Below are 16,271 nucleotides of genomic sequence, written 5' to 3' on the forward strand. Positions count from 1 at the left end.
ACTTAGAGGTGCAACATGGCTCCCATAGACCCAGAGCAAGTACTGAGCCAGAAAAGTCTGTAATTGGAGCCTTGTGTACTGCTGAAGTTTGCCAAGTAAGGCTGCCTGCAGACGGACGGAAATCCCGCGGCAGGATTTCCGCCACTAAAAGCGTGCATTACAATATGCACTCCTATGCAGACGGCCGCGCGAAATGTCGTGCGGCAAACAAACCGCGGCCTGTCACTCACCCGGCCGCCGGCTCCGGTCTGCGTATGCGCCGGCTGCCCGGCAGCTGGCACATGAAAGAGCCGGGGCCGCCGGGCGCGGGTGAGTACGTGCTCGTCTCAGCAGGCGCTAGGGTCGGGTCCCGCGGCGAGAATTCTCGCCGCCGGATCCGACCCGCTCGTCTGCAGGCGGCCTAAGGTTTATTCCAGTTTATTCCCCAATCCTGAGGTACTTTATTACTGTCTGTGACTCAAATATTTCCCCACCAATATTCATGCCAGTGGGTGCAGGAACACTGGAATCACTCGTGACAAGCTCATCACCTGTTCTACCGTTTATTGGGCATCCCTACTTTGGGGGTGCCTGAAAGAGGCCCAATGCTGCCCTGGCCTTAACTGCGTGTGTCCCTCCGAGAGGGAGCATGGTAAGTGCCGCCGTGACAGACTAGCATCTTGCCCTTCCAGCTCCTCAGCGTATGCCTTGTGTCCGGCGTCACCCTACGGGATGCTGCACTTGATTTGCAAGTTAGAAAGTCTGGGGTTCCCTAAATTGTATTTGTTGAAGGTATGGAGGCTAGCGAGCACTTGGGGTCTGTTACAGTGAGCACCTTATTTAAAGGCAAACTGTCATCACCTTTGAGCCCCATAAACTAAGTTCTGGGACTCAAATGTGATGGAATGGGACATCCGAGAAGATATCTTTCATACTTGCTGGGCGCCCATGATCTAGCGATGTGTTCACGCTAAGCTCACGTGTGGCAGCAGCTTGACTCCTTCTGCGCACACATATCTCATTCATCTCCATGCGAGGTGTGTGCAGAAAGGGATAAGCGGCTGCCACATGCAAGCTTTGCGGGGACACAGCGCTGGAACATGGTGAGTATGAAGGATACCTCCCCGTTCCCTCATCCTTGAGCTCCATAACTTGGTTTATGGGCTGAAAGGTGCTGACTGTGTCCCTTAAAGTTTGTCCTAGTAACTAGAGATGAGCGAACGTACTCGTCCGAGCTTGATACTCGTTCGAGTATTAGGGTGTTCGAGATGCTCGCTACTCGAGACGAGCACCACGCGATGTTCGGGTTACTTTCACTTTCATCTCTGAGACGTTAGCGCGCTTTTCTGGCCAATAGAAAGACAGGGAAGGCATTACAACTTCCCCCTGCGACGTTCAAGCCCTATACCACACCCTGCAGTGAGTGGCTGGCGAGATCAGATGTCACCCGAGTATAAAAATCGGCCCCTCCCGCGGCTCGCCACAGATGCATTCTGACATAGTTCAGGGAAAGTGCTGTTGATGCCGGAGCTGCTATAGGGAGAGCGTTAGGAGTTATTTTAGGCTTCAAGAACCCCAACGGTCCTTCTTAGGCCATAGAAATCGCAGATCGCACCTATCTCCGATCTGCGATTCCTGTTCTCTTCTCTATATGCGCTCAATGGGGCCGGCGGCAGCAGCACCGACCCCATTGAGAACATATAGAAGACAAATCATTCTTCTCTGCCATAGCTGTAACAGCTGTGGCAGAGAAGAACGATGTTTGCCCATTGAATTCAATGGAGCCGGCAATACAGCAGGTTCCACTGAAAGCAATGGGCTGCCGGCGATCGCGGGATGAATTGTCGGGAAGGGCTTAAATATATAAGCCCTTCCCTGCAATTCATCCAGAAATATGTTAAAATAAAAAAAATAAAAAATAAAAAAAAAAATATATATATATATATATATATATATATATATATATATATATATATATATATACATACATACATACATACATACATACATACATACATACATACATACCTACCTACCTACCTACCTACCTACCTACCTACCTACCTACCTTGTCCCGGCAGACGGAGTTCAGCGGCGGCGGCCGGCAGTGGGTGTGAAGGGGGTGTGAGTCAGACTCAGCGCTGAGCCAATCAGGGGGCAGGTCTGACTCACACCCCCTTCACACCCACTGTAGGCCGGCCGTGCTGAACGCCGTCTGCCGGGACAAGGTAAGTATATAACGGCGTATAAGGCGACGGGGCGTATAAGACGACCCCCCAACTGTCACCTTATACGCCGGGAATACAGCGGAGCAAAAAATAAAAATCATTACTCACTTCCCCCGGCGTTCTGCGGCGCTGCTGCAGGCTGTCGCTCCCTCCTGGTCCCTGGCAGAGCATTGCTTTCTGGACGCAGGGCTGGAAATCCCCGCCTCCAGAAAGCTACTGTGATTAGCTAACACACGCCGTCAGCCAATCACAGCCATTCAATGACATCATTGTCATTGGCTGTGATTGGCTGAAGGCACATGTGTTTTCTGGAGGCGGGGATTTCAAGCCCTGCGTCCAGAAAGCAATGCTCTGCCGGGGACCAGGAGGGAGCGACATCCTGCAGCAGCGCCGCAGAACGCCGAGGGAAGTGAGTAATGATTTTTATTTTTTGCTCCGCTGTATTCCCGGCATATAAGGTGACAGTTGGGGGGTCGTCTTATACGCCCCGTCGCCTTATACGCCGGTATATATGGTATATTTTTTTTATTTTTACACATTTCTGGATGAATTGCAGGGTAGGGCTTCTATATTTAAGCCCTTCCCGACAATTCATCCCGCAGTGCTCCCGACAATTCATCCCGCAGTGCGGGGGGGGGGCACTCTTGCCGCTATTGTGGCTTAATAGTGGGACCTGGGAACTTGAGATGCAGCCCAACATGTAGCCCCTCGCCTGCCCTATCCGTTTCTGTGTCGTTCCCATCACTTTCTTGAACTGCCCCGATTTTCACAAATGAAAACCTTAGCGAGCATCGGCGAAATACAAAAATGCTCGGGTCGCCCATTGACTTCAATTGGGTTTGTTACTCGAAACGAACCCTCTCGCTCATCTCTACTAGTAACCCTTCTGAATAGGATCCTTTGAAGACATCTTAGGCTTCCCATACACATTAGACTAAAGTTGATATAAATGGACAATTTCAACCAAAACCATTGTTTTGGTGAAATCTAGCGATAAATAATCATTTTAGCTAACGGGTGTCATCATCAGACTGACAGACTGTCGTCATCATCTAAAAAAAATCTGTCGTGTTTGAAACTTTCGTCCGACTGTCAGATGAAGGACGTTTAGTTCTAACATAAGATTTTGCTAATTAACAATAAGATCTTTCTTGGAGAAGAATGTTCCCAGAGATCATCGGTTTGTCATCCAGAGCCATAGATCATGTAGAACTCCAACAGCCAATATGGACTAAGTGTGTCTGGCTGCATCTATGAAACAAACATTCACCGGACAATTTCTTGTTCAGCATTTGTTCATTCACCAACCTCCTTCTATCTAATGTGTAGGGCCACCATAAAGGACCAAGCTGGCAAAAATACATGTTTTCATCCCTGTCCCCCTCAGCCAATTGCCTGTCAAACTCTGGTGGTCTCCTGTGTATATCGCAGTCACTTACAGCGCAGACTCTTGTTTGATGCTTATAAGGCACCATCTTAATACTGAGATTTCTCCCTGCTTTCTCTTTCACTGGGCTATGCTATCAATCCCATGATGCATCAGCGCATCATCACATGACCAGCTAGAGCTTGTACCATCTATGCCTGCTAGGAGGACTCTTTTATTACCGTCTCCATTCTATACTCACCTAAATAAGCTACAGACCATAAGTATACAGTCAGGAGGATGGCTGTCATCTCCTTCACTATAACTGTGTGACAGGAGCCTTACCAGCAGTAATGTGATAGGAGTTTCTGTGCCCCACCCCTCCCCCCTCTAAATAGCTTGTGTGGTACAATCCATGTAATATCATCACACAGGAATTATGTTGACTAAGAACTGAATTTTTCAACATAAAGCTAAGTAAATCTCAGGTGGTCACATGACCCACCTGTGAAGAAGGACTCCAGGAAGTTTCAGATAGAAAGGAATAACTAAACAAGGTAATACTAGCTGACTTGTATATATTGGGGGGATAGTTACATAATGAATGAAAAAAAAACTATTTCACTGGAGTGTCTCTTTAAATGACCGCGGTTTGGTTGTAGGTGTGTCTTCTCAATCTAGAGAAAAAAAGCTCACTGTGTAAAGATCCAAAATGTAGTTTATTTGTAGACTGTGTTTTTTGGAAGTAGAAACTTCAAGGGCCACACCAGTGATTTTTTTTTTCCTTTTATGTAATTAATCTTTTAATATAAAAGTTAAGATCTTACCTGATAAGTATCAGACAGGAGGCTGCACTGCATGAAGTGAGTGCAGTATACATAGATGTCCAAAATGTGACACAAAATCAGATGAGAGGTGATGGAAAATGTGTTTTAGTTGGAGTGACCCTTTAATACAGATGATGTGCTGACTGGCTCTGTTCTTTACAGGGGTCTGGATTTAGCAGGCAGGAGCTCTAGAAGATGGACTGTGCCAGCCATCTGGTTAAACGGTTTCTAAGGATAGTGCTGCGCTAGTTGTAAAATGTGGCCCCCTCTTCATCCAGTTTCTATTCTTATAGACACGTCACGGTTATTTGCTGGTCAGTAAAAGTCACATGCTATTCTCAACACTTCATTGTAATCTTTTGTTTTCTTCTTTTTTTTTTGTTTTTGCAGGTACTTTGGGAAATGTGGAACATGGAAACCAGTATCAGATAAAACTGATGTATGAACATAATCTTCAACGAACAGCCTGCAACATGACTCATGGCCCGTTTGGAGGAGTTAAAGGTATTTTGTGAACTGACCGTCGAATCTTATGAATGTTCTGCCATAGTAGCCAAACCTATAAATTCACTGTAATGTATGCTAAAATATATTACATGACTGTGAATCATTTGCTGCGGTAGACATGGTCAACACCATCAATATTTCATTTTCTTGCTATGGAACATTTTGGAACCTAACAGCCTTGGTAGCTGGAGCTTGTGTATGCTACTTGCATCATTTTTCTTTGTTACATACAAGTTAGTGATAATCTGTGTGAATGCCATTATAATGATGGCCTGTAGATGCAGACTGAACACGAGTCAGCAGTGTGATGCAGTAGCAAAAAAGGCAAACACAATTCTGGGATGGATTAAAAGAAGCATAGAGTCTAGATCACGTAAGCTCATTATCGCCCTCTACTCTTCTTTAAGGCCCATTTACACCAGCCAATGATCGCTAAAAAATTGCTAATCGGCAATCGTTTTAGCGATAATCGTTGAGTCTAGCTGATCGTTATATTTAGTCCAACCTAAAAATCGTTGGTCAGCAGTTCTCCGCGGGGAGTGCTGATAGCATTGTTTTTCCCTGGAGAACAAAGGATCTGAATGCAGATAAGAGCTCTCGGGCTATTAACTGCTTTTAGCTAAGGCTTCATTTGTACACCTAATTGCTATTAAGTAGCTGAGTAGCTACTTAATAGTTTATGCAAAATGATCACTCAAAGCTTTCACTCAAACTGTTGTTTGAGCGATCTTTGAGCGATCATCTGCTGGTGTAAATGGGCTTTTGGTCAGACCTCATCTGGAATACTGTGTCCAGTTCTGGGCACCCCACTTTAAAAGAGACAGACAAACTGGAGCAAGTTCAGGGAAGAGTTACCAAGATGGTAAGTGGTCTGCAAATCATGTCCTATGAGAATTGGTTAAAGGATCTGGGAATGTTTAGCTTGCAGAAGAGAAGGCTGAGAGGAGACTTAATAGCGGTCTACAAATATCTGAAGGGCGGTCACAGTGCAGAGGGATCGGCCCTATTCTCATCTGCACAAGGAAAGACTAGAAGCAATGGGATGAAACTGAAAGGGAGGCGACACAGATTAGATATTAGACAGTGAGGGGGATCAATGAGTGGAACAGGTTGCCACGGGAGGTGGTGAGTTCTTCAATGGAAGTGTTCAGAGACTGGACAGACATCTGTCTGGGATGATTTAGTAAATCCTGCACTGAGCAGGGGGTTGGACCCGATGACCCTGGAGGTCACTTCCAACTCTACCATTCTATTCTCATACGGATCCACTTTTTACAAGTCTCATCCAGTAAAGCTTTAGTTGTGTTGTAGACATTACATATTTATTTAACTATTTGATGTCATTAATTTGTCTTTTATATTTGGTTCGGGAACAAGAACGGCTATAAAACTTTTCTCTAAAGCTTTTTGGTCAAACAATGCCAATGAGCTACAAAGAGACGCACTGTTCAGTCATTTGGAGTTGGCCTAACCTTTGTGTGACGACATTCTCTTTTACTGCTCCAGGTATATTTCTTGCTGTCTCCTGAATGTTAGTCACTTCTGGCCGCTACAAGATTAATACATGTAAACTGTGAGGAAACACCCTGTCTCTTTGTGGAGGACTCCGTAATAGCCTATAATAAAACGGTACAGAAATAGATTAGAATTGGCCGGCAATTTAACGTTCTTTTCTCTAAGGAACATAGCTTTAAGTTTCCCTTAATAAGTACAATAGCTTAGATGTGACCATTATACTAGTTGTGGCATGGAACATCATTACCGTAATAGCTGTATTTCTTACCATTTCTATTAAGAAGCTTCTAAAATATTGATATCATACTAGTGTATAATTAATACGTTATCCCCCATCCATAGAATAGGGGATAAATAGCTGACTGGTGGATGTCTGATTACTGGGACCCCCACCAATCCTGAAAAAACAGGCGTCTGGTTGGACCCCAAATTAATGGCGTGAAGGTCGCGTATGTGCGCTGCCTCTCTTTTTATTTCAATGGCATCACCAGAACTTGCCGAGTACAAGTACTCGCGATCTCAGGTGCCTCATTGAAATGAATATAGTCTCGGCTCTCATGCATGACCTCCATATTTGGGGACCGATCAGACCCCTTTTTCATACTTCTGCCAATCAGCTAGTTTTCCCTTATCCTATGGATAGGGGATAACTTGGGGTCCTCTAACACATGGATGCAGCAAAGCGCCGCAATTTCACTTTCGTTTTCTGCCACAGCTCCTTGCGTCCGACAGCGAGTGCAACCGATCATTGTGATGGGTAATGAGGTGTGCTAAATGGCCAATGATAGAGCAGACTCTGCTCGAAAGTCGCGCCACTGGAAAGTGCCGGCTAGCACTTGTGATCCTTGCATGTCTCTGAGGCCCCATTGATTTCAATGGGAGCGTTATACCGCGGCATTCAAAACGCTGTGCTAGTCGCGGTAAAAAGTGTGAGAGAGGCCTTAAGCATAGCTGTCATTTCAGGTGGCTTTTCAGAATAAGTTGTCTGTGTGTACATGAGAAGTAGCGTGCTTTCTGACCCGTGTAGGACTTGTATCCGGCATCTATCACCAGTATTCCCCCTGTGCAGGCTGCATCTCTAATTTTCAGTTGTCCCTGAGCTGATGAGCTACGCTGACTGCAGACACTGAGCGCAGAGGAGAGCAGAATATCATCTCTCAGGGTATCTTCACATATGGCCATTTGCTGCGAATTTTCATCTGTAGCAAATCCACACTCAAATGACAAGAACTTTGGTGCTTATCCGCAGCCGGGTTCACACCTTTAAATTGAAAGGGTGAAATCTGCTGCATATTTGCACCAAAATCCATTTCAAAATCCACACCAAATGTTGCTTGTTTTGACATGAAATTTGTGGTAGATTTACATGAAATCTGCAGCAGATCTGCCAAGTGTGAACATTCCTTAACTCTCTGTAGCACACCTTACAGAGCCTTATGGAGCAATGGAGGACACTGCTAAACAGAACTACTGAGCAGTATAGATGGGATTTCAGTAGCTTTAAGACGGTAAGCATACGAGCGAGCCTCCCTTCTCATCACCTCTCCTCAGATTTCTATGGGCAGCGTGAGACAACACCTCCCCTCCTGTGTTCCATCTTGTTATCTCTGTTACTAGAGACTGACTTCTCTTGACAACTGGTAGTGGACAGCAAATTTAAAGAAATGGAGACCCCACAGTGGTCAACACTGTAAACTGATTTTTCAGCACAAAAAAGTCATTATAAGTAAATAGAGCGATATGCACTTTTGGTAGTTCTCAGATTGACTATCACAGAGGCACAAGTTGTGTGAAAAGTTATTGACAGTTTTAAGGTATTTTCCCATCTTATAAATTGGCGGCATATTACTAGGAAATGCAATAAGTTTCATGGGAGTCGGACCTCTTGGACCTCCACTTATCCTGAGATGAATGGGACTCCATGCTTTTCTAAATGTGTCCTGGATGGTTCTTCTGGTCATCTGGTACATGGGAACCCACAGATTCTGATAGTGAAAGGTAAACCAGGCTAGCTTACACTGCTTCCCCTGCCCGGCGGCACCTACGGTATCATTCTTCAGCCTTTGACCATAATAGTATCCATGTAACAGCTATGCCATTAACTTTTCAACAGCTCATTATGACACATACATAAAACAGAGCCCTTTTAACCTGTGGGTAACAGATGCTACTGTTGGGCATTAATTTAACTCATCCATCACCCCATACACTATGATGGCAGATGTATAACAGACATCTTATCTAAAGCTATTGGGAAGCTCATGATGTATAAGTTTAATGGATGCCATTCCGTGGCATCTGTCACCTATAGGCTACCATGTAAAAACAAAAGTATCCTGTGCATTTTTTTTCTCCAAGGCCCTTTTACACGCAACAATTATCTCTCAAAATTCCATCAAATGGTCGTAAGTGAGTGATAATCGTTACATGTAAACGCGCGCAGTCGTGCACCACTCATTCATATTATGAGCGCAGTGTTTACTCGTGCTGGGAGAGGACAATGTACTCATTGTGTATGCATGGGAGAAAGACCATGAACTCTGCTGGCCAGATAATGTCTCGGGCAAACACACACCCAGTTCGTTCACAATTCGTTCAGCCATAATCGTAGCGTGTATACTGACAAATCGGCCAGACAGATGCTAAAAGTCCATTTTTGACCTCCGTCTGAGTAATAGAGCCCCATGGACAATGTTTAGCGTCTGTTCATCAGGAGCTTTCCTGGTATACAGGCTCAATGTGACGTGAACAGGCTTTGAGATGTATATAATGTTGTCCCAAACAATTTATTACACATCTTATTACTACTCTGGCTTTGTATACTAACAATTATATACCAAAATTCACAAGTAAATGTGTTACAGTTGTGGTTGTCAGTGGTTCACGACCCTCGGCGACCCTACAGGCGAGCTCCCTCCATGTTTTTCAGTTTTGCACTAGTGTTACAGTTAATAAAGTCCTAATAATGCCTCTCCATCCAAATGTTGGAACATGTCTGTGATTAATATCTCTTCTCCTAGCGTGGTGCAGTGGCAGGCGCTGCAGATCTAACAAATCTTATTAGTTACCCGCTCACTTTTCTGCTCTTCCCTCCTTTCTCCACTTATTTTCTTTATATCTAAAAGCTAAAACCTCAGCGCTCCGATTTTAATCCAAAAACGGGGTATTTATTCCCTGAGACCTGGACAACGTTTCAACCATAAACAGGTCTTTCTCCGGAGAAGCATTACTTGGTGAATAAGTACCCGGTCTTTGGATTGGAGTGCTGCGGTTTTCCTCTCTTTGGATATATTGATGTGACGGCGGGGATCGGGGCTTGGATACGGTTTCATCACGGTGGCTTATGGCCTATTTACACATAACAATTATCTCTCAAAATTAGTTCCCATGAGCAATAATTGTGCAGTGTAAATGCCAAACAAATCTCTCACTATTCGTTCGCAGGTCGTTGTCGCTGACCTTCAGTCATCATAAAAACTATCGCTGGATTGCAGGCTTGTCATTCCGTGTAAACGCTCCCATAGAAGGTGAAGCGCTGAGCCAGAACCTCGCGATCCAGTGGTGAAGTCTCTCAGTCTAAACGCTCTGGACAAGCGCTAACGACCTTCGCAGTGACATCAGCGCTCGTGCAGTCGTTTACCCCGTTAGGGCCATTAGTGATTTATCGCTGTCGCCTTGCAGCGCCCGCATTCTGGGTTTCTAATTCTGCCAAGGACTACATCTGGATAGAGTTTGTATGTTCTCTCCGTGGGTTTCTTCCCGCACTCCAGAAACATGCAGATAAGTGCATATAGATTGTAAGCCCCCACGGGGGGTTCTTTCTTTCACAATACAATAGGGAAAGCTTTCCTTTCTCCTTTTTCCCCACCGTGTCGAGTCCTGTTAGATTTGGCTCCAGGCATATTGAATCTCTGAAGTCTGTGATCTCCATTGCTCACTGTTGATGAAACCTTACGTCGTCCATCGCGATCACCTCTCTCTCCAGCTTTGATCACTTTAGCGGTTCTGCTGCTTTCATTTTGCATGGATTCTCTTTTTCTTCCATTTACCGGTCATTAATTTTCCTTGTTACTCTTCTGGTCACACTCCTGTACCTGCTTAATTAGGGAAAGAGGAGATTGCAGGTTTGTCATTGGCTTGCTGCAGTTTGCCTTCATTAGATGTGATTGTATGAGAGTTAAGGCTTGTTTACACGGGCCGATGATCGCTCAAACAACAGTTTGAGTAACAGCTTTGAGCGATCATTTTGCATAAACTATTAAGTAGCTACTCAGCTACTTAAATACCAATTAAGTGTGCAAATGAAGCCTTCACTGAATGCAGTTAATAGCCTGAGGCTATTATCTGAGCTCAGATCCTTTGTTCTCCATGGGGAAACAATGCTATCAGCACTCCCCAGTGGAGAACTTCTGATAAAAGTGAAGGAGGATTTTTAGGTTGGACTGAATTTAAAGATCAGCCAGCAGTGCCCGAAAAGCGGATGATGGGCGCACCTTTGCACGCATTGATTATCGCTAAAACGATTGCCGATTAGCGATTTTTATTTATTTAGTTTTTTTTATAGCGATCATCATCTGGTGTAAATGGGCTTTAACTTGTAAACGTAAATTTCCTGTAGATAAGATGGTCAAAGTTTGGGCCCCATATTTCCAAAGTTGTTACTCTTGGCACTCTAATTTGTGCTTTTGTTTTAAGCAGATCTGTCAGGTCGTCTCCTATAGAAAAGGAGACCTTGATCTGTGTATTTTACTGTGATTTGCTTCAGTATTTACCTGTCTTCTCCTCATATCCCCTGGGCCGTTGTGTTCTTCGCCCCATAGGTGCGGCCCCACTGACCCACCAATTGTACTTCATTTCTACTATCCCCATTCCACCGTATCGAGTCCTGCTAGCTCCATCTTGCTGCACATTGAATCTGTGAAGTGTGTGGTCTCCATTGCGCTCGATCGTCGTCCATTGACAGTGAGCGGTGGAGACTGCCTACTTGACAAGTTCAGTTCCTGGCACTTGTATTCAGTAGGACTCTTCATCCAAAATGGGGGCAGAAGAAAGAAAAGAAAGTCGAAGATAGTCAGTTGGGCCAATGCTGAAAAGCTGTACAGTTGTTCCCCCGAGCCGAGGACATGACAGTTCCTCATTAGGTGCTATCAAGACTGCTAGACAAAGCCTGTGAATTTATAGGGATCTTGAGAGCAGCAACTTGATGGGTCGCCATGGGCAACTGTTCACGTTTTCCCATCCACCTATTTTGATAACTTTCCCCAACAAGAATATACCACCACGTAGGGGCATCTGCATTAAAGCCTCGAGAGCAAGAAGGCCCAGCCAAGTAGGCTGATGAAAACGCAAGCCACGATCACCTCTCCACCACGAAGTTAGCAAACAAGAGTATGTTGAATCAACCAAAGAATGATGCAGACCATGCTTAGGAGTGTGGTAGTGCCAGCAGTAAAAGGGGCAGATGGTTCTTTGCACTGGCTCCTCCCCTATATGTACAGCCCTGCACCGCAAATGTTTTGTGTTTTCAACAGTATTTCTTAACTCGCCAATTGTTTTCCAACCGTTATTTTAGGTTTCCGATTTTAATTCCTCTTTTTTTTTTTTTTACTATGAATTAAGTTTATTAGACTATTAGTTTTATGTTGAATGCTAACCATGTTAATTATAGGACTTTTATCTTTATATACATGCTTTGTGAATAGAAGCGTAGAAAAGGGACGGCAGGAAAAGAGCACACGGTCCATCCAGTCATTCCTTGAAATCTCTCTCTTAGGATAGATCTTTGCCCATCCCAGGCGCTCTTCAGTTCATTCATTGTTGACTTTCCACAAGTGCTGGACATTTGTTCCAAGCAGCTGCTGCTTTTTCAGAAGAATAGTTTTTCCTCCTGTTGCTTCAGATTTCTCCCCAACTAATCTCAGATTGTGCCCCTTGTTCTATTGTTTCGCTTCCTAATAAAAACGCTTCCCTCCAGAACCTTATTTATACCTTTACAATATTTAAAAGCTTCAGTCATGCCCCTCCTCCCTTCCTTCCCTTAGGCTATACACATTAAGTTCTTTAAGTCTTTCCTGATGAGTTTGGTTCTTGAGACCTCCCACAATTTCTGCTACAATATCACAATCTCCCTCTTTCTACTGGTTATACCTCTCGCTATACAGCCGCACATCCTACTTGCTTTCCCTGCTGCCTGGCCGCACTGTGGACTCACTTTGAATCAATCAGAACCCCTAAATCCTTTGCTTCTGAAGTTCTGGATAAGACAGAACAACCAATATGATACTCGGTCTGAGGATCTCTTCTCCCCAAGTGTATTTTACATTTGAAAGCCTTAAACTGCAGTTTTGATCGTTTTGACCGTTTATCCAGTACGGCTGAATTGTTGCTATGGAGAGCGCTCCCCCTACCCAGTCCCCTGTCCACGAGCGGAAAATCATTGCGATTCTCCGCTCGAGGGCGGCAATTTGCAGCATGCTGCGAATTTACCGGGATTTTCCGCGGTCAGCCTATCTGTCAGATTAGGCTGACAGTGGAGATCCATCTGCGGCTCCTACTCCCGGCCGGGGGTATCCCGCCGCGGGATACCGCAACGCCTGTGGACAGGTAGCCTAATTCAGTAGACATGAACTGAAATGTATCACAATGTCACTAATACAAAACAAAAGCTGTTCACAATTATACAGACTGGGGGGAGCGAGAGAAGAAAATATGGTATAAAACAACTTCTAATATAATCGTCTTTATTGAGGCCCGGTCCAATCCTGAACTTGGACTGTAATAAAAAGCAACCAGAATACAAACTGCCTGGCCCGGGCCTAACCTAAATTAAGCAGAAGTAGGGGAGGTATGGGTTAGGGTAGCGGGGCTCCAGAGACGGGGGGAGTTATTCCCATGCGGTGGACGCCACCAATGGCAGCCTCATGCTATAGGGTGAGAGTTTTATAGGTGCTTATGGTTTTTGTTCTTGTCAAAGGGAGGATAGGGATATATTACTTTGTGGGGGAGAGTGTATTCTAACCATGGGGTCTAAGTTTTCAAGAATTGTCCATGTCTATCAGCTAGAAAAGAGGTCAGTTTTTCATTTATTAGGTACCAATCCACCCTGAGCTTAACTTTGGTAAAGTCCAAGGAAGCTTTGCACCATAAGCTTGTTTAATAGAGCCTCCCAGGGGTTTTTGTGTAATTATGGCCCGTGACCGAATATATTGGGAAGTAAACCCGAATCCATAGTCTTTTAACCGAGGACAGGACCACTAAACGTTGAGAGCATATCTCCTAGAGCCGAACATCCTCGGAAACAGTTGGGAGAGTGTCCGGGTATTGTATGGGCCACTTGTTAAATACCAGTGGAATAAGATTTTAAAGGAATTTCTAACATTAATATATTTCTGGCGCTGCTGTTCGTAGACTCCCCTATCTGGGTCCAGTCCTCTTCTGAAGGCGTTTCATCTTGGCCCTTTCCCAGCGAACAACATAAGGTAATTGTGTACGATGGGGGAACGCACCAATCCTGAGTAGATTTGCCTCTTGCGTGTGGGTATCTATAGCAATACCTTTTACATGGGGTCAGTGGAGAGCGCATATTCCTAAGAAGAGCGGATATCAAGTGTTTTAGTTGTAAATATCGGAATACTTCCAAAGGTGGAAAGTTTATATTTTTCCTGTAAGGGAAAGAAGTGGGTCTATTTATTGAAAACTAATGGTATACTTAAAGGGGTTGTCCCGCGCCGAAACGGGGTTGTTTTTTTTTCAATAGCCCCCCCGTTCGGCGCGAGACAAACCCGATGCAGGGGTTAAAAAAGAAAACCGGAGAGTGCTTACCCGAATCCCCGCGCTGCGGTGACTTCTTACTTACCTTGCGAAGATGGCCGCCGGGATCTTCACCCTCGGTGGACCGCAGGTCTTCTGTGTGGTCCATTGCCGATTCCAGCCTCCTGAATGGCTGGAATCGGCACACGTGACGGGGCGGAGCTACGAGGAGCCGCTCTCCAGCACGAGCAGCCCCATTCAACACGGAGAAGACCGGACTGCGCAAGCGCGTCTAATCGGGCGATTAGACGCTGAAATTAGACGGCACCATGGAGACGAGGACGCCAGCAACGGATCAGGTAAGTGAATAACTTCTGTATGGCTCATAATTAATGCACAATGTACATTACAAAGTGCATTAATATGGCCATACAGAAGTGTATACCCCCACTTTGTTTCGCGGGACAACCCCTTTAAGTGAGGCCTGATTTTGCCCAACTCTCAAATGACTGGGGCGATTCCATTCCTGGTGGAAACATAGGATTTTGCTGGAGTGGCCTAAGAGGCAGGTGAGGGGATATTGGCTTCCCTGAATATTTAATGGAGTCCTAAATACAAAGGGAGTGGCTTGTAATGGGGTTGCTGATTGGGGCCTATGGTTGGGCGGTATCCATAAGGTGGAGTCAGTGCTAAGGGGGTGAATTTCAAATTTTTTTTTTTTTTTAAGCCATTGAGATCAATGGGGAATAAAACAAACATTTAATTCCGTTTTTATTTCCATTTCTTTGCTCCTCAAATGGAACAGAGAAACTGAAATGGTTCCCTGAGCTAAAAGCAGTCCAAACAATCCATGACCTACGCCTCGTTTAGACAGAACGATCATCGGTCAGAAAACTGTTCAAATGAATGAAGCTGAATGATGATTGTTCAGTTTATATGCGAGCCAACGACTGGACGATAAACGAGAATCGTTAGGTTTTCGCTCATCTCACAGCCGGCTCGGGGCATTTCTTGTGCCGTTTAAACACTGATCGTTCATAGGAATATGAAACGCTGAGTGATAAGTGTCCGAGGATCAACGAGGATCGTGCGGACTAAACAGGCTGCCGATGACGTCACCAGCTCGTTCTGTCGGGCAAACGAGATTCTCAGCCCGTGTAAAAGGGCCAATGGACACGAACCCCACATGTAGTGTGCATGCACCACACACGTAAACACAACAGTCTGCTCCCTCTCCCCTTTCTGGGCTGTACATCTAGAAATGAACTCTTAGTGGTACATGCAGTACCCGGGGTGTCGAGCCACACGACCCAATTCTTTTTTGTAGATTTTCATGAAATAATTATAACCTTTCTTGTGCACAATAGTAGAAAACGAGAGATATTTTATAATTACCGAGGGCTAAAGAGTCAGGTATACCCAGGAGTCGCACTGCGGTGACGAGATCCTAGAGAAATGAAAGTTAGTATTTATAAATAGTAGAACGAACATCCAGAAGGGTGAGAGTCCGCTACCCGGGTGGGGAGGGGTATCATCACTCCATAGGGGCAGCACCTAAAAGGTGAGTGAGGACACTCTGCTACCTGGCATGGGTGGAAGAGTCCTGCTGAGCCTGGCAAAAAGCACATACATCAGAAATATCCAATGCACTGTAGTTGTGGGCGCCAGGGAAGCAGGGTTACCTTTTTAGTGTAACTTGTGCAATCTTCTAGGCACATGTATCTGATCTAATGGGAAACAAGCCGGCTTCGCTGGGAGCTTTGCATGTAAACAAGGTATTGGCCAAGCCTTCGTAGGATCCTCCTAGTGTGCCATAGAGTGCAATGTCAGCATTGCCATAATCAGCTTCCAATTATCAATGTGCATACACTGCGATGCCAGATAATGGTACAAATTGGGGGTCTTTAGGGGCCTTTTAGGGTAGGAAGACAAATCCTGCGGGAAATTACCCTTCCAATAAAGGATCAAAGCATACGATCAAGTTGCCGTAAGAAGGAAAAGTGTAACTGGAGTTGGGACAGTTGTGGAAGCATCTATGGGAAGGGACAGCGGCAACAAGTTCATGCCTTAAAGGGAACCTGTTACCGCTGAACAGCACTA

At 45.1% G+C, this 16,271-nt stretch overlaps 1 protein-coding gene across 3 annotated transcripts in view; it reads left to right on the forward strand.

The window, feature by feature from the left end:
• BBS9 (Bardet-Biedl syndrome 9) overlaps positions 1–16,271 on the forward strand; it is a 374,874-nt gene that overhangs the window by 26,510 nt on the left and 332,093 nt on the right. For all 3 annotated transcript variants that reach the window (XM_066584494.1, XM_066584497.1, XM_066584495.1), the window contains exon 5: positions 4,791–4,904. In XM_066584494.1, coding sequence (XP_066440591.1) covers positions 4,791–4,904 — 114 coding nt within the window. The remainder of the gene's footprint in view (positions 1–4,790; positions 4,905–16,271) is intronic.

This window comes from Eleutherodactylus coqui, chromosome 12 (assembly GCF_035609145.1).
Source record: "Eleutherodactylus coqui strain aEleCoq1 chromosome 12, aEleCoq1.hap1, whole genome shotgun sequence".
Taxonomy (NCBI): Eukaryota; Metazoa; Chordata; class Amphibia; order Anura; family Eleutherodactylidae; genus Eleutherodactylus; species Eleutherodactylus coqui.